The 17867-nt window shown below is 50.0% G+C and overlaps 1 protein-coding gene across 1 annotated transcript; it reads right to left on the bottom strand.

Moving 5' to 3' along the window:
• Positions 1 to 391: 391 nt before the first annotated feature.
• Positions 392 to 16355, bottom strand: LOC101676508 (Holliday junction recognition protein). Its single transcript, XM_004777547.3, has 9 exons — positions 16200 to 16355; positions 15722 to 15788; positions 13192 to 13247; positions 10321 to 10423; positions 7834 to 7895; positions 6491 to 6583; positions 5400 to 5478; positions 2784 to 4341; positions 392 to 652 (listed from the first exon to the last, which is right to left on the bottom strand). The coding sequence occupies exons 1-9, from the start codon at positions 16293 to 16295 to the stop codon at positions 616 to 618; spliced, it is 2151 nt and encodes a 716-aa protein (XP_004777604.1). The 5' UTR covers positions 16296 to 16355; the 3' UTR covers positions 392 to 615.
• Positions 16356 to 17867: the final 1512 nt, after the last annotated feature.

Here is a 17867-nt window from a genome sequence, read left to right as displayed (position 1 = left end):
GGCCTGCTGGGTAGGAGGCAGGTGGTGTAGTGGGGGGTTGTGGGGCGGTGGCAGTGTGAGCAAATGCTTTGTCAGGGACGCCGTGTGGTTGCAAGGTTTGGGACCATCCCAGGACTATCTAAATACAGCATGTTTTCAGCTAAAAACATTCAGATGTTAGGAATTACTTTTCAGGGATGAGCTCATGTTTTAATTTGCTACCTGCTAGCATAGAAGAGACCAGGTCCCTAGTTCTGAATTTAAACCTTAAACCCTCATGTCCGGGGCGGACATGGGTTTTAGAGCAAACAGGGCTCTCTAGTGACTGGGAATGGAGAGCTTTCTGAGGATGTGTGTACATTTTAAAAAGAACACACAAGGAAAATAAGCCCATAAAGGATCACATGAAAAATTTTAACTGAGCAACTTTATTCAAATAATTTCTACACCAAGAACTCAGAGTCATTTCAAAGGGACAAGTTTCACTGAAATTCGCTTTGAAGGGCAGATAAGTGAAGCCAGCTCTCACATACTCTTGAGGATTAAACACACACAGAGTACAGGGGAAGAGGGACAAACTCTTGAAAAATAACTTGGCTACACATCTTCAGCTTTCAATTTTTCTGAGTACAAAAATCACTTTTCTCTTCCATCTTGAAAGGTGTGTTCTTTCCTTTAGAAAAAAAAAAGAGGACAAGGAAAATGATTTCAGTAAAATTCCACTAGAATTCCCATGCCACCAAAACCTTAACTGTTCTGTATTTATTCCACTGCATATATATCTAAGCATTTGTGTGCCACTATAGAAAATGTGTCAAGGACGCAAAAACCCGCCAAAGGGTTACCCGCCTCAGGGCGCAGCGCCACCTGGTGGTTATGCCCAGGAGCCAGGTGGTTCCTGGCCTGGCATCAAGGGCCTGGGCCGACTCAGGATTCGAGAGAGGCTTCAGCTATTCAGCTACACTCCCTTATTTATAGAGTAAGAGACAGAGCCTGCCTGTTAGATGAGACCTATCTCATGAAAGGGGTCGTTGCAGGGAGGAGGCAGTGAGAAGGTTCTGCACAGCCAGACACACAGAAAGGGACTCAGACGTCAGCCATTAACATGCCTTCTGTAGGCAGCTCAGGAAGATTTGGTCCATTTTCTCAAGATTTATAAGTAGAAAAAAGAAGAAAGAAAAACGTGGAAAATGGTTAAGTGTGTTCATGCCACAGCTTTAAGACGGAACTGCGAGAGGCCTCCAGGGCGTGGCCACCATGACTTACCAAATTCCAGGGCAGCCGGTCCCACTGAGGGCCGAGCTCTCCTCTGGCTGCTCCACTGCCAGGCACAAGGCATTACTCCTTGCTGTGACCTTGGCAGGCCCTCACTGGGCAGGTGAACGAGAACAGACCGCCAGTCATCCAGAAGGTGGGAAGGGTGGGTCGGCGGCAGTGGAGGCGGAAGAGGGCTGGGGGAGTGACCCCGCTGAACTCTAGGGGCTGGGTCAGCAGGTGGCCTGACATGGCAGCAAATCTGGGGACGAGGTGGGAAAAGCCACAGAGGTGAAGCTGAGGGACAGGACAATGTAGGGGACAGGTCAGGAGGAACAGAGGCCACCGCATGGTTAATGCCCTGGGACGTGGCCATCAGGGGCACTGGTGAACAGTGGCTTCAGTGGAGGACAAGCCAGACAGCAGGCTGGAGGATACAGGGGCAGCCGGAGGAAGTGGAAGCAGAAGGAAAAAAGACCAGACCATGATTCTGACCCTGAAGAGGCACTGGCTCCTACGGGTTGTGTTCATTCAGGAAGGACCAGTCCTCTCCTGTACCCAGCCCCACCTGCAGCCAAAACCCTCTCAGGTTTTTGGAAATACTCTCCGAGAGTGGGGCCATGTGGGTCTGAATGCCGAGAAGCGTGAGTTGGCAAAGGCAGGAAAAGACCAGTGGGGTCACTCAGGGGTGGGGACAGTGACAGCTCAGGGCTCATCCCTGAGAGGAACGCACAGGTTCCTGGGATGGGTTCATAGTGGGGAAAAGAGAATATGGCATGTTTAGGGGAGATGGGGTCCATCTGAATGGCCACTGACGGGGGGCGCCCGTCTGCTTGGGGCTAGGAGGGAGAAGGAAGGTTTCAACATGACCTCACCTGCCCACACCACCAATGCACAAAACCACAAATGTGCGCTCGGTCAGGAGTCTCATTGCCCAAACCCCAGCCTGGGGACACCGAAGCGTGTGCTGGAAAGCCTGGGGCTCATGGGAAAACGGTGATCAATCCACGGTGCCTCGCCCCACCCCGCCTTCTTGCAGCTTTTCTCCCGAGAAAGAACGGCACATGCACATTCACACGTGACTCAAGTGCCCGCACGAACCAGACTGTAGGATGCGGTGGGACCTCCGTGCCGAACACTGGGTCGCGGAGCAGCAGCAGGTGGCCCAGGCCAGCCGCTCCTGCTGTCCCCGGCAGGGAGTCCAGAAATAAAAGGAAAGTCACTATTTGCAGATCAGCTGTGCTTTAGGATGTCTGTTTTTGGAGTAGGACCAGGAGAGGCTGGGAAGGACACAAACGGACAAGGACAGACAGAGCGCACTACTAGTGAGGCTTCTTAGAAAAGTCCCCCAAATGCACTGCTGTGGGAAGTGTGAAAAATGTTCCCGCTAAGAACCCTTTCAGCCCCCACCTCGACACATCCCACCCACAAACAGGTTCTGGATATAAATGCTCATTTCAGAGGAAGGAAAAGAATTTGGGGGAGGTTTGGAAAACGAGCATAGAAGAATCCTCCTGTAAAACACCCATATTCTACCCACAGAAACGCACCTTCTTTTGCCAGGGTGGCTGTCGGGAGCCGGCCTCTCCCCTGGCCCTGGGATGGCGTGGCCCACCACACGCGATGGATCCTGGGAACTGGCCCACTGTCCATACAGCAAGGAATCTGATAGTCGGCGTCTCTTCGGAGGGGACTGGTGGCCCCGAAGCACGAAGCTCATTGACGGCTGAGCCTCAAGTGCGGTCGAGCCCAGTGGACTTTCCATGCTCCACTGGGGTGATGCTGACCGCTTTGGGGGACCATGGAAGCCAGAGTCTGGGTTTGCTTTTTCCAAGGCACCTCCTCTGGGGTACTGAACTTCCAGGCTTGCTCCACCTGGAGATGTTCCAATACGTAAAGGTGCCTGTGTCTGCTGCGGTGACTGTTGGCAATACTTTTGATGAAGCTTGTCAAATTTCTCCTTTATTTCATTGTAACGATTCCTTCCACAGCTGGGAGGCTGTCTGCCAGCTACTGATGTGGCTTTGCTGGGAGATACAGACTTTCTAAGTATTTCAAGATGGTTTCCTTGAAAAAGGTCAAGGGTCTGCTCCGAGCGGCCTGGGCTCTGCACAGAGCTGGTTTCTGAAAGCAAGGGAGGCGAACCCCTCAATGGCAGGGGTTCGCTGTTCCATCTCACTGTTCCAATAGCTCGTTCTTCCAGGTCTTCAAAAGCCTCCTGGAACCCGCTGAGCCTGCGGGTTTCTAAGCCCTGGGGGCTGCAAGGGCTCACTGGACCACCCCTGTACACGGCCACTGCTGAGGGTCCCGGAAGGGAAGTCAGGCAGGGCTGTTTCCCAGGGTTTGGGCAATATTCCTGATGAAGCTTATCAAATTTGATTCCAATTTCCCTGTAACGATTTCTTCCCTTGTCCCGCAGTACTCTTGGTCTGGAAACGATTTTTATAGGAGAAATTAACCATTTTAGTGCCTTAAGTCTACTTTCCTGACCAAGATGATGCATTGTACAGGTTCCTCTGTAAGTCAATGAACACCCCTGAGGCATTAAACTCTTCAACCCCCTAAGCTTATTCCAGCGTGGATCTAATTTGTGGATCTCGGGTTTGTTGACTTCAGGGAAAGCTTTTTCCAATTCTACTGCTGCCTTCTGGCCAGAAGCATCTAGAAAGTTCTCGCAATCTCTTAACACTTTCCTGTCCTTCAGTGGCTTAGAACAAGATGGGAGTGTCTCCCGGGAAACACTTTGAGAGAGCCCGGCTCCCTGGCACGGTGTCTGGTTCATTCTGTTCTTACACTTGTGCCTCCTCCTGGCGCTCCGGCTGTGAGCGATGAACGAGGTTTTGGTAGAGATGATACAAGCCGGTTTTGTGCTCAGCAGCCGGCTCATCGAGTGCAGCATGCCAGCATACAGGTCGCTGATGGTCACGTCACAGATGATGTCAGCCTCCAAGGCCGGACTGCTTGAGCGGCTGTGCCCCTCAGCCCCCTGGAACGTGAGACTGTCGCTTCTAGGCACGAGGGCCAGGTCTGCTGGATCACACTCCCCGGTCCATGAAGCCGGCTTAACTGGGTCACCAGGACTCCTTCTGGACACATGGTCACGGCTTCCTGGAGGAAAACACACACAAGGTAAAGTGCCACCATTCAAGACGGGGCGAGACCACAGAACTAAAGGGTGGATAGGGATGAGGCTTTTTTAAGCAAGACAAAAAAGAGGAAAGTTCCATGAAAATATAGAACTAGATTTTTCTCAGAGATTTCTTTCTAGCTCTCGAACTTAAATTTCTACTCTCCCCACAAAACTTCCCCAGTGGGGTCTTCCTTCCCCGGGTGATGGTGTGCACGCTGAATGCCTTTTTCAAAGTCTCAGAAGAAACCAAACAATGACACTGTTTACCTGCAGGGCTGGGGGGCAGGGAAGACCCAGGACTCCCGGATACACCTCTTCATACAGACTGGACTTGCACACGTGCCATGTTTTATGTATTTAAAAAATAAAATTAAACCAACGAGGATAGAGAGAACTCTAAAAAGTGAAAATAGACCCAGAAAGCACTCAAGTGCTTATCAAATTTATGATAATGGCAGGAGGAAAAAGAAATCAAATGATTTTGAACACTGTACTCAGAACGGATAGCCAAAAAAGTTTAACATGAACTTAACCTGGAGGAAGTCCAGAGAAGTCCAAACAGGTACGTTCTGCAAGACTACCAGCGGCCAGGACTATTCATGAGATAGGAGATGGCCCAGGAGCCTTCTGGCCTGCACAGGACAGCTCCACCCAGGCCTGGGGTTTCCCTGTTCTTAGCAGACCTGCCAGCACTTAGGGACAGCACAGATGTGAGCGCTGGTAGACGGACACGGTGCGTGGGCATGGGGGCAGTGGGCGAATAAGAAAATGCTACAAAATGTGGATTATTACATGCAAACAAAGGATGTTTATTGTAGGAGTCCTGTGTTTCTGGAGATTCAAACATTTCACAACAGTATGTTGGAATAAAGAGCTAATTAACAATTAGCACGCCACAGTGCCAGAGGAAAAAAGCAGTCTGTTAGTTAAATATGAATAATTTATCTATTAAGTGCTGGTCTAACAGTTATGTCAATGAAACATGCACATAAGCAGAAGGGACACGGTTCACGCCAAGTTTCTATATCACACTCACCATGGACAGGCCCAGCAGGTGAGGCCAAGGAGGGACTCAGTGTTAGAGGGGTATCCTCTCCAACTCCATCGTCAGTACACTGAAATCAAAGCATATGATTTAACACTTGGGGGTGTCCTAAGCTGTCCCCCACTGCCAGTGCCAGGCCCCGCAGGATGGTATGAGAGCTGCTCTTCTCCATCCACAGGCTGTGGGTCTGAGCTCAGCAGATGTGACAAGTGTGACCACAATCCCAGTGGCTGCAGCATCCAGCAGTGGTGGGAGGAGGTGTCTTAGTAAAATCTGGGAGCTTGTCCATGTGACCCTCAGGGGACTCCCCCTGAGAGGGTCACTGCTGCCACCCATCTGCCAGGACCCCACCCCCCGCTGCTCTAGGATAAAGGAAAAGGCCATTTCTAGTAAATCCATCAATTCAATGGTCCTCGGCCATGGCATTCTCACTGGTCAGCAACACAATAAGAAAAAGTACATGTTCCTGTGAAGTTTGCTGCCTTTGAGATAAATGATCCATCTCACGTCACTTACCTCCTAGTTACTGAATATGAAAATGTCCTTTATGAGAAGACCCTGACAGAACTTGGAAAGCTAGAGCTGGTGTCCTTGCTCTGTCAGACGAAGCTCTGGGAGACTGGCTGTGGGGGAGCGTGGTGGACACCCACCCTGGGCAAGGGCTGGTGGGGCAGCCCAGACCTCAGCATAGACCTCCCGTGACACAACCGCAGGTCAGGTGCAGAGGGCACTTGCTGCCAGTGCCAGCCCGGTCACCCCAGAGCCGCGGGGAGTGGGGAGCTGTTGCTTCCCCATCACTACCCCACGGTGGGGCCCCTTAACATTTCTGTGAGCTGCTGTAGAACAGAGGGCGACGGAGGATGCATCCCACGAGCTTCCCTGATCCCTGCTGCCCCCGAGGACCTGGAGCGCTTCCTCAAGGAGAGTGGAAGTCTGCAATCCCGGGAATGATATGGTTTCTAAACACTTGCTTGGGAGGCTCCTTCTGGGTTCCAGAGAGAGTGAACAAGAACCTGATTGGTGGGCCTCCGTGTGTCTCTAGGATTCAATTATCAGAAGATGCATGCCGGGAAGCACATTACCTCTGAACGTCCTTCATCCTGGAGCAGAACATCCACCTGGGTCAAGTATTTCCTCCTTAACTTGTTTTTCAAAGGGCTCCAAGGCACTGCAGGCTGATACAGAAGCGAATCAGTATTCATAAGAGCTTTTGGGTCTGGATGAACTCTTGGGTGCTGGAACAAACTGGCAAGTTCATTAACTACACATCAGTAAATGAAGTTCTTCAAAGTCACTTTTCGCTCTTTGCTGTTAGTGCAAAGTGGTCCAGATCCTCTGAAAAGCCTCTGGACCCAGAAATCGAACTTTGGATCATTTACTCAGGGGCAACCATCCAAAAGAAAGTAAAAAAAGACAAAAAAGAGAAGTCTGTGGAGGTTTAGGACAGCATTCCTAGAACAGAAAATAATTTAAAACAATCTGAATATTCTTAGGTGAGTTCGGGACTGAACTTTGAGAATCAGCCCTGATCAGTACATTTACGAGAAAAGATGTTCAGCGTTTTGGCTAAGGAGGCCTCTCCGTTCCCCTTCTGCCAAGCACGGGGGAGAGGGCGCGTTGACCTTCACCCTGCACCGGAGTGGGAAGCCACAGGAGGATAAGGGGGATAACACAAACACACATTGTCCAGGCTGTTTCTTATTGTTGGAACCACCTACTTCCCCTTCACTGCCACCCCTATGTAACACTTCAAAAAGTACCCTCCTTCTTCCCCCAGGGTCACAGCCTATTCTAGTTAGACACTAAAAAGTCAAACCAGGTTTATGGCAAACTCTGGATGAAAACAGCAATTTTAGGGAAAAACCCACATGCGAGCTCTTCCAGCATCTGACACTGGGACCAGGAAAGACACCCCACTAGACTAAGTTCTCTGTGTATTCAAGTGTATCCCAATGGAGGGAAGAGGAGATTGGATCCTGACAGGTGGTTCTGGGACCACTGGGCCACTCTGGGTGGCAGGCAAATCAATGGCCTGATGACGTGACCTCGTGATGACATGGGCTTCCAAGGGCTGACCTGGAAATACTCCCTGGAAACAACTTCCTTATGACACTGCCTCTCAGGCAAAGGCCAACTTAGAACCTAACTTTCAATATCACGATCAAGGGTATGGGTGCACAGTGAACTGTGATGGTTCACACGGAACATCATCCAACATTTTTTTTAAGTTCAGTAAACCAGGCTTGAACAGGGGCAGTGAAGGCTGCTGCATGCAAGACAGAAGGAGGAGGAGGATCAGAGACGTGAGGGGTGGTATTAGCAAAGAGTGAGTCTAAAGAGGACAAGAAATACACTGGAAATAAGGACATGCTCTTGTACCCCTGAGCTCTGGCTCGGTCCCTTCATTCTAACAGGTGGGTCTTACCATGAAGGACCCAGCAATCATGTCTTCCTGATATAAAGATGCATCATTATTGTTTTTTGAATCTGAAAGCAAAAAAATGGAAATATCCATCAGCATTTTAAAGAAACCTTGCATTTCCTCTTAAGGATAGTGTTTGCACCATTAGAGTATGTTCTAGAGTGCTCCCTTTAATAAGGACACAGCCATCTGTTGCTGTCCTGATTACTAGCAATGCAACAAACCCATCAGGGCAGGAATATGACTGGAGAAGCAGCTTTCTTTCTTTCCTTCTTTTTTAAAAAAGATTTTATTTATTGAGTGCCTGGTGGCTCAGTCCTTAAGCATCTGCCTTTGGCTCAGGTCATGATCCAGGGGCTCGGGATCGAGGCCCACATCAGGCTCCCTGCTCAGTAGGAAGCCTTCTTCTCCATCTCCAGCTTCCCCTGCTTGTGTTCCCTCTCTGTCAAATATATAAATCAAATCTTACTGGAAAAAAAAAAAAAAAGATTTATTTATTTGAGGGAGAGCTTATGCAGGAGCTGGGGGGTGGGGAGAGGGAAAGGGAGAAGCAGACACTTCGCTGAGGGCAGAGCCCAATGTGGGGCTCAATCCCAGGACCCTGAGATCATGACCCGAGACTAAGTTAGAAGCCCAACCGCCTGAGCCACTCAGGTGGCCCTGGAGAAGCCTTCTATCACCTTGAACTCCTTCGATGGCCTGATTCTAGGAGCAGAGTCACTGTGGCTCAGGGCTGTTGTCTACCTCCCTGCTGTCTGCTATGTCAGCCACAGTGTGGCCGGCAAGCACTTGGAATGTGGCTCTAAGGCTGGGGAACTTTAAGTTAAATTTTATTTAATTTTCAGTTCATTTGACTGTCCACCGGTGATGTGTGCCATCAAATTGGATAGTGAAGCTCTGGGATAACCATTCTAATTATTTCAAGCAGTCCAGGAACTCACAGAACTAAGGATTTGTGGAGTTGTAGTTGGGATCAATGAGTAAACACCTAGTTCTCCTTGGCAAGACCGCCCTGTGTTGTCTGAAGGACTGAATCCATTTTTATAGCTGGCCTAGAGCAGGTGAGCTGCTGGTGAGAGCTGGGCAGAGCACATGAAGCCTGTGGAGGACCAGTGCCAGCAGGAGATGGGGGTTTTGGGCCAGTTACAAAGTCTGACATTACAGACCTACAGTCTGGTTAACTGCTATCTGGAGAAGGGCTGGTGTATGGAGCCTGGGTGAAGGTGGGGGTCTGTTCTGATCTGGGGGTCAGGGGGCTTCCTGGGGGCAGTGAAACACGGTGGGCAAGCCAGGATTCTGCTCTTCATCCCAAGAGCAACAGGAAGCCACTGCAGTGCTTTGAGCAGAGAAGTGGCATGCCTGAATGGGTGCTGTCGCAGGTGCCAGCAGGGGAAGGGCTGGTGTTGTGGGGGTATGGCGGGGCACAGGGGCAGAGCTACAAGAGGGACGGGGGGAGGCAGAGGCACAGGGAGGGAGGGAGGGGCTGGGTTTCTGGCTCATATTACAGATGTGCCAAGGGCAATTCTTCTGGTTGACATTTTCAGTTTAGATGTGCCAAGTTTAGACTGAGAAGAGAGGCTGACAGGGTCTGGGCTGGGGGTTGCACCAGAGTAAGGGGCTCAGACCAATCTCAAGAAAGGGCATCTGGTAGAGAAGGGATGTGGGATGGCAGGAGTGGGGTGGAGAAGGAAGAAAACCCATAGGGCCACAGACTAAAGCCAGGATTTCCAGAAACTCCAAATGCTACCAAGAGGGCAGTGGGATAGAAGCCCCAGAATGCCAATGAGTCAGCAACAGGGTGGCTGGGATCACTGAGAGTTCCAGATGGGAGTCGGGAGCCAGGATGGAGCTGGTGGAGTACCTGGCAGGTGGGAAGCAAGGGCAGCTCCTCTAAGTTGGGTCGTGAAGAGAAGTCAAACCAATGCAGAGAGAGGGACACAAGGCAGGGAGGCCTGTCAACTATGCTTGACTGTGCTTGAGGTGAAATCTGAGTGCGTTCAACACTGACGGGCTGCACAGGGCTGAGGGAGGCGCCAAAGAGAGAAAGGCAGTGCTGACAGATTCACCAGAAAACAGGCTGGGTCGGGGTTTGGGTAGCCTGGGGCTGGCCTGGAGCAGGGAAGGCAGCCCCATGGAGGACAAGGTGACGCAGAGGAAGGAAGACGTCCTACAGGAGTCAGCAGTCCAAACACCGCCCTGTGGGGCCAATCTGAAGACTTGTGAAATTCCTGAGACGTTTTTAAGAGGGGCAATAAGCTAAAAAACGGATGGGAGCGTGTACATCCATTCTTCAAGAAGGTCTGAGCGCTGCATAGGTGTCAAGAACCACAATGTAACTAAGCAAGATAGAAGGAACTAGCAGGCACTTTAAGATGCTCTTGTTTTTAAAATAACCTTGGTAAAAAGTCCTAGTGAGGGATCTGGACTTTGAATGCTGTACTGGGGACCCGTGCCCCTCGGGAACTCGCCACCTAGCACAGGGACACTCACCCACTGCCAGGACCTGTGTGCTGGGCACGGAGGGAGCTGGACCTCTGGTGCTGGCTTCCGTGGGGCTGCCATCACTCCTGCTGACTGCCTCCACCGGGGAGTCCTCAAAAGCACAGAAGACAGGCTCGACTCAGTGACAACACACTTTAAAGCCACAGTGAAGTAACAACCCTACAATCCTCCCTTTAGCATGAGAGCACAAGGTTTCACGGACTCCTAGAACCTTCCCGCATAAAGGGCCTTGAGACTCCCTTTTGATGGCAGGGCCTCTCCTCAGAGAAGGAATGGCTTTCTTCCTCTGGGTGTGCCTGGGCTGCTATTCCCAGAGCCACTTGGATGGTAAACTATGGATGGCGAGGGACGGAGTAGGGGAAGCGAGGAGCAAAGATGAGAATGCAGGGGCCAGACTGCTAATAGGCCTCGCTAACAATCCTGACGAATGCCATCCGTGGGTTCTCATTAGTAAAATTTGAGAATTCAAGACACCAGATTGGCTAAAGGAGCTTAGGAACTCCCCCGCTTCACAAGAACAGGAGTCAGAGCATGGTGAGGCCTGTCCCTGCAGGTGTCACCTCAGGATCAGGGGGATTTGTGGCTGGCTGTGAACACTGCCTGGTAACTGAATCCTGCCTTAGGGAGTGTTGCCCCTTTTGCCTCAGGTGAGGAAGGGCTGAATCACCTGGAACAGATAGGAAGAACTAGAGAAGTCTCTGGAACTGTTTCGTGGCTGCTGTGTCTGGAGGTAAGGCAGAACTTGATTGGAAAACTAGGGGAGGGTGCCTGGGTGGCTCAGTGGGTTAAGCCTCTGCCTTCGGCTCAGGTCATGATCTCAGGGGCCGGGGATTAAGTCCCCAATCAGGCTCTCTGCCGAGAGAGCTTCCTCCTCTCTCTCTCTGCTTGCCTTTCTGCCTACTTGTGATCTCTCTCTGTCAAATACATAAATTCTTAAAAATAAAACAAAAAACAAACAAAAAAAACGAGGGGAAGCTGAGTCCTGGGCACTGATGTCCCAGCGGCTGGAAGCTCTGGGGCTACAAAAAGAACCCGGGCCTTGTGTTGGGACCAGACTGATAGGTCAACACACACCTAGCCCACTGCGGCTTACTGCCTCCCACAGCCTCCAGGCACCATCTTGGGGGTGCGGAGCAGCTGAGTTTCTGGTTGTCTGGTAAAAGAAGGCAGAGTTGGGCATAGTCACACATAGTAACTTTGGGGGACGGCAGAAGTCTGAGGGGTCAGCACAGATAACATCTAGTTTTCTAATCCTAGGAGAGGAGCTCAAAATTCTATAGATCCCAGGCAGCAGTGCTCCTACATTTCAAGCAAAAACCTTAAATAGGGGTGCCTGGGTGGCTCAGTCAGTTAAGTGTTTGCCTTTGGTTCAGGTCATGATCCCAGGATCATGATCCCACACTGGGCTCCCTGCTCAGCTGGAAGCCTGCTTTTCCCTCTCCCACTCCTGCTTGTGTTCTGTCTTGCTGTTATCTTTCTCTGTCAAATAAATAAAATCTTTAACAAAACAAAACAAAACAACCTTAAATAAATGTGCAGATGAAAACACTTGGCAACCCAGGCCGTTCAAATACTGGTCTGACAGGTGGGCATCATTATTAAGCATAATTTAGAGTGCAAATCCTTTGACCTGATGATTGCACCTCCTGGCGACTACTAGATAAGGGCTAGTATAGGCCCTGGGAAAACGCAAAGATGGTCCTTCAAGGGGTATTTATAATAACAGGGGTCTTATAAAGCTCAAGGGAACACAGCCATGCCTGTTCATGTATGGCATACAGGAGTATTCCCTCCTAATACAGAGCAGAGTAGCTGGAAACACACAGCCAGCAAAGCCTAAAATACTTCTCATCTGGCCCTTTGTCGGAAGTGTGCCGATCCCAGTTTATAATAAAGGAAGGTGCAAACAGCTAAATGCCTACCCACGAGAGCAGTTTTGAAAAAAAGGAAATTGAGTGATACAATGGATGATGAAAAAAAATGTTCACAACATATATTATGTGGAAAAAAGAGGGTGAAAAACATGTATTATAAACAGGAATTATATTATACTAAAATATCATGAGTGACTATAGAAGTTAGGTTGAATTTAATAGTTACATGTATCTCTAACATTTCTACAACTAAATACATGATGTGTGTGATGAAAATAATCAGGAAGAAATTTTATTTCAGAATTCCTGTTAATGGTTCAGGAATCCTAACCCTGACGTTTTCATTCTGGGGCACCGTCTTCTTGGCTGAGAAGCAGTCATTAAGGGGATCCCAGACGTCCTTGCAAAAATTACCGTGGGGTCTCCCAGCGGGAAGGCAAACTATGTTGGCTCCTCCCATGAACATAGCAGGCCACCTGTCTCAGTGTCCACAGATAAATTCAGGAAAACCACACCGGGGTTTTGGAAGGGACCTCATGGGGGAAAGAGGCGTGATCCTGCACCCTCTCCCTAATCTCTTCCCTTTGCAGAAGAGAAAAGAGGCACGTTTCCTCAAAGCAACTGGTTTGGATCTTTTCTGTAAGGACCCAACAACGTAAGCTCACAGCTATGACTGCAGCTGGGGCAGGAACGGGTTTCTCCCTCCAGCCAGCCCTGCCCATGGCGCTGCTGTCAAGAGCCCTTCGGCCTACAGCAGAGGAAACGGGGACAGCTCCTTCGGGTACCTGACAAGCAACAGAAGCAAAGCTTCTCAGTAAATACTTAGAGGAAAGTGGGGGGTAGCTCGGGTGAGAAAGCCAGAGATCAGGAGCCCTGCAGCGATCTCTGGGGGATCCTGGCGCAGCCACCGCTGACCCACACCTTCATTCACATCGGTATTGCTGTATGGCGGCTTGTGTTGGCGGTAAAATTTGACGTTAAATACCTGGATGTGTCCTGTGTTTCTCTCCTTTACCAGTCCTCCACCCCAAATTCTCAATCCTTCAGAAAAGAAATAAAATTAAAATTACCAAATAAGCAATCCTGACTGCTGAATTTCTGTTCAATCTGTGTCAAAGAAAACCAAAGTGGCAGGCAAAAGACAGATACAACACTGAAAGCAAGCCTTACTTCTGATATTCTGTTGTTTTTCATCTTTGTGGAGTTGAAGGTTTTGTTTTTTTTTTTAAATTAAAATTAGACAAACACCTGTCGTTAATGACAGTCTCCTATCTAGGAGGCAATAGCTCATCTAGTTTTGTCATTAAGCCAGAGTTAAATGGGGTTAAAGAACACACATATGCCAAGTATTATCCTTAAAGTAGATATATTGAGAGTAAATTATATATTACACGTAGATCAGAAGCACTGTTTGAGGGCAACCTCTCTACCCCATGTTCGGAGTGCTTTCTGAGGGAAGTCTACCAGTACAGAGCAAGGCCTAAGCGTGTGGGTGAATGCTGAGATTTGGGAGTCCTGCCACTTACTAGCTAGCAGAACCTGGGCCAGAATACTTGATCTCTTCCTAAACCTCCATTTGCCCCCAGGTAAATTCAAAGTGAATAAGAAGGGATCATTGGGTTGAGATAGTTGCTAATGATGATACACAGTGCTTACAATGATCCAGGCTCTATCCCAAACACTTCCCACATATATCACATTTAGTATTTACAACTCACATCTATGGGACTTGTAGAGAAATCCTAACTCTCTAGGAGGCTGGCGCTCACCAAGTTCACTGTACAGATGGAGACACAGAGGCAAGAAGTAGGTCAAGTCACCAAGTCCAGGCTGCTCAGGCTGCACAGCCAACTGGTGGGGCCAGGCTGTGAATCCAGGGCAGTGACTCTCTGTGCTCTTGCCCACTGCACCATGTGGCCTTTCCAGAACAGAGTGATGCTTAGCAAATATGCTAACTCAAGTTAAGGCTTTGCTGGTGTGGCAAAGTGACATGGGGCTAGTTCCCTAACCTCTTTCTGCTGCATCTCTGCTATGAAACAATGATCCTAGGACTAGTACCTACCTCAAGGGGTTGCTGAGAATCCAAAGCATGAGACTCTCAGAAGCACAGGGCACATGGTTAGTGGTCAACACATGTGAACAACTATTATTCCCCCACTGTCTTCACCACCACGAGTGTGGGAGTGTTAGCTACACTCTACATCATGTGCTGTTGCCTTAAATTGGGAACTTCTGCCCCAAGGTGGTCCGCTACTTCTAATCAGAAAGTACCTCCTCGGGCTAAGCAATAGGTCCGGGGAACCGCATTATCATTAGCCAGGAGCTCCTGAGATCCACTGAATCCACACCCAGCATTGCTACCGGAGGCCCCAGGAGTCTGTGCTATAACAAGCTCTCCAGGAGGCCTTGGTGCTCTGAGTAGGAGTGCTGTCAGGCTGTGTAGATGCTTCAACTACTGCTCTCCTCAAACTGGAGTCAGAGTGGGCTTCACTCTTGGAGTCAATGGCGCTCTACTAGGTATGTGGAGGGGCCAGAATGCTCCAGACACTGCCCATCCTTGCAGAGACGGTGCACAAGAACAGAGTGAAGCCTGCCAATGGCACCCTTAGGAAAGATTCCTACATGGCCCTGTGTCCTGCCCTCAGGTTAGATTTGTCATCACCTGTCTCTATACTTCATCTTACTCAAAACGCCGGAAAGCAACTGTCATTGCTGGACGGAGACGTGAGAGTAAGTGAAACCTGGAGCTGGAATATCTTAGCTTCTGTCTTCATAAACTTTTCACCCACAGGTGGCTGGCTCAGCTAAAAAGGCAGACAGCTAACCCTTTATTTTACTTCAGAAGCTGGTACGAAACTTCTAGGGCCTGCCTGTCCAGTGCACAGCAGAGCTGGATGGGAGACTGGCCTTCACTAGTGGGTCAGAATGAGCTGGGAATAAGACCGAGTGGGCGGAACCTGACGTCTTCACCCAGTTAGCAAAGAGAATCCATGAGAGGTAGGTCAGCTTCCAGCATCAACCACTAAACAGAACGGCTCCTTCTCGTCACATTCCGAGAGCTCTGAGCCTGAGGACAGTTAACACTCCCAGTCAAATAGGTCAAATGACAGTCAATAGGAGTGTTTATGAGGGCCGGGCCCTGTTCCAAGAACTCCACAAACACACTCATGTAACTTCAGACGTCCCCACCAAGTAGGTATCGTCCTCTCCCCCTGTGACAGATGAAGAAACAGAGACCCGGCCTCCACTGTTAAAGCAACCAGCCCAAGGGGACAGAAACAAGCGACCAAGCAGGGGCAGGCGTCTGTGGGTCTGCAGAATTCTGTTTTAATAAGTAATTCTGCCGGAAATAAGTGATTTAAGTAACGTATAGGTTCAAGGGAATTAGTAATGCTTTAATTCCTCCTAGGTGAGCACGGTTTATTTTCATGAGAGCAGGGATGGCATTTCTCGCTCTGGAAAGACACTATTCTGTTCACACGCGTAAACACTCAGAAGGTGGGGAGGACTCGTACCCTGGGGTGTCTCATAGGTCAGGGTGGACATCTGCACCAGCGGGGCATCCTCGAAGGGCTGGTTGTACTGCGGGAGAGACAGGGCATCTCGTCAGGTCCGAGGGCCACGAGGAGGCCCTGCCCCGGGCGGAGGCGGCGCCAGGGGGATGGAAGTCTGGAAGAACCCCCCACCCCAAGCTCCCTCCCTCTCGCCCCCACCCCGGAAGTCTGCAAGCACCCTCTTCCACCCCAAGGTTCCTCCCTCTCGCCCCCCAACCACCTCCCTCTCCATCCCAGCCCCCCAGTCCCCTCTCCCCAACCCCGCTTCCTCCTCGCCACCCCCGTCTCCCTTACCCTTCCCGCCCTTCCCGTTGGCCCCGCGCTCCGCCGCCTCCATCCTCACCCCAGCTCCCAACCCCGTTTTCCCCCGTCGGCCTCGCGCCCCTATCCCCCCCACTCCAGCGGGCCTGTGTGTGTGTGTGGGGGGGGGGTGCCGTACCTTTTCTATCAGTCGCTGCATGTGCCTCTGGAAGCGGCGGCGGCTTTCCCGGAGCTGCCACAGCAGCGCGTCGTCCCCGAGGAGCTGGTCCTCCATGGCTGCCCGAGACCCACACCTGACTCCAGCCGGAAGCAGAACGGCAGCCCCTCCCGCGGCCCGTTCAAATAGCGACTCCCGCCCTTTCTGCCTGCCCTTCCAACTGCCTATTGGCTGGCACGGAAAATTCGGGTGCTGATTGGGCCTTTCAAACATAACTACGCGTTTACGTCCGGCCAATCCGCGCCCGAGTTTCCGGCCCGCCCCTCTTCGCCTCCGCGCAGGCGCAAAAAGGAGAGGGGTGGGGTCTGCCACCACGCCCGCGTTGGGAGATGGGCGGGTGGTTGGTCTGAAGGTGAAGTGCCTGTCAATGGGCCGTGCCCCTCGAGAATTTGTTGTGAAATACGTGTGCTTCTTTATTTGTGCACCTGAGATGTCTGGGTGACTTGCAAGGTAGGAGGGGGCCGTCTCGCCTCAGTATAGGGGCCGCCCTTGGGGTCGTGCGCTGTTAGGACCTGGGGGGGGGGGTCCAAGAAAGAAAACACCAAATTACCATTACAAAAGGAGAAGGAAAGCGAACACGTATTTAAGAGAAAAACCATAAATATCACTGAGGATCCAAGAAAATAATGTATTTATTAACGTCCTGGCGCACCTTTTTCCCTTACATATTTTTGAGTGCTTACTCAGCCTCTTCACGGATATTAAATCTGTAGTATTTTCTCCAGAGAGAATGGAAAGATGATTCAGCCTCTCGTATGGCTGATATAATTTATTTTATGATTGCTATTTTAGTTATTTTATTCAACTTCATAGCTTGGCCATATTTGTGTGCTTGTGCTGATATTACGGCAGTGTGTGACTGAAGGGGGGGCGGTAGCTAGACTTTTAATACTGGACAAAATCAACTATTAAACAAAGACTGTAATAAGAGACAAAGATGTTACATGACAAAGGAGTCGATCCATTTAGAGGACATTACATTTGTAAATATGTACACACCCAACATAGCACCTGAACACATAAAGCAAATATTAACAGACTCGAAGGGAGAAATAGACAGCAGTATAGTAATAGAGTAGGGACTTTAATATTCCACTTACATCAATGGATATATCACTCAGACACAAATCAATACGGAAACACTGGCCTTAAGTGGTGTGTTAGATCAGATGGTTTTGGATATATACGGAACCTTCCATCCAAAAGCAATAATACACATTCTTCTCAAGTGCACATGGAACATTCTCCAGGACAGATTGTATGTTAGGCCACAAAACAAGTCTTTTTTTTTTTTTCTTTCCACAAAATAAGTCTTAATAAATTCAAGAATATTGAAATCATCAAGCATCTCTTCTGACCACTGAGATTAGGAATCAATTATACAAAGAACACTGTAAAATTCCGTAACTTCGAGCACTGTTTGTTCCCTTAGATGGGGCTCTTCACCAGCTCTCAGCCTGCACCCCAATCCTCTTGGGCCATCGGGCAGAAATTAAGGGAGAAGTAGGGGGTGAAAACTTCGGGGTGCATGGAGTGTAAGTGTCCAGGAAATGTATTGTGATGGGCACAGAATGTGCCACCTGGATCTCCCTTCAAGATGCCTTGGCTCCTGGGAGGGCTATCCGCAGG

The sequence above is a fragment of the Mustela putorius genome, unplaced genomic scaffold, assembly GCF_011764305.1.
Source record: "Mustela putorius furo isolate JIRA1106 unplaced genomic scaffold, ASM1176430v1.1 tig00003869_pilon_pilon_pilon, whole genome shotgun sequence".
Classification (NCBI taxonomy): Eukaryota; Metazoa; Chordata; class Mammalia; order Carnivora; family Mustelidae; genus Mustela; species Mustela putorius.
This window is presented reverse-complemented; position numbering and strand designations above follow the sequence as displayed.

Bases quoted from the DNA above. Each gene is read 5' to 3' on its own strand.
- LOC101676508 (XM_004777547.3), bottom strand. From the start codon at position 16,295: ATGGAGGACCAGCTCCTCGGGGACGACGCGCTGCTGTGGCAGCTCCGG. The intron at 13,248-15,721 runs GTACGAGTCCTC...TCTTTTCTGAAG, and splicing joins GACCTATGAGACACCCCAGG to GATTGAGAATTTGGGGTGGA. The intron at 5,479-6,490 runs GTAATGTGCTTC...CTTTGATTTCAG, and splicing joins AGGATGAAGGACGTTCAGAG to TGTACTGACGATGGAGTTGG.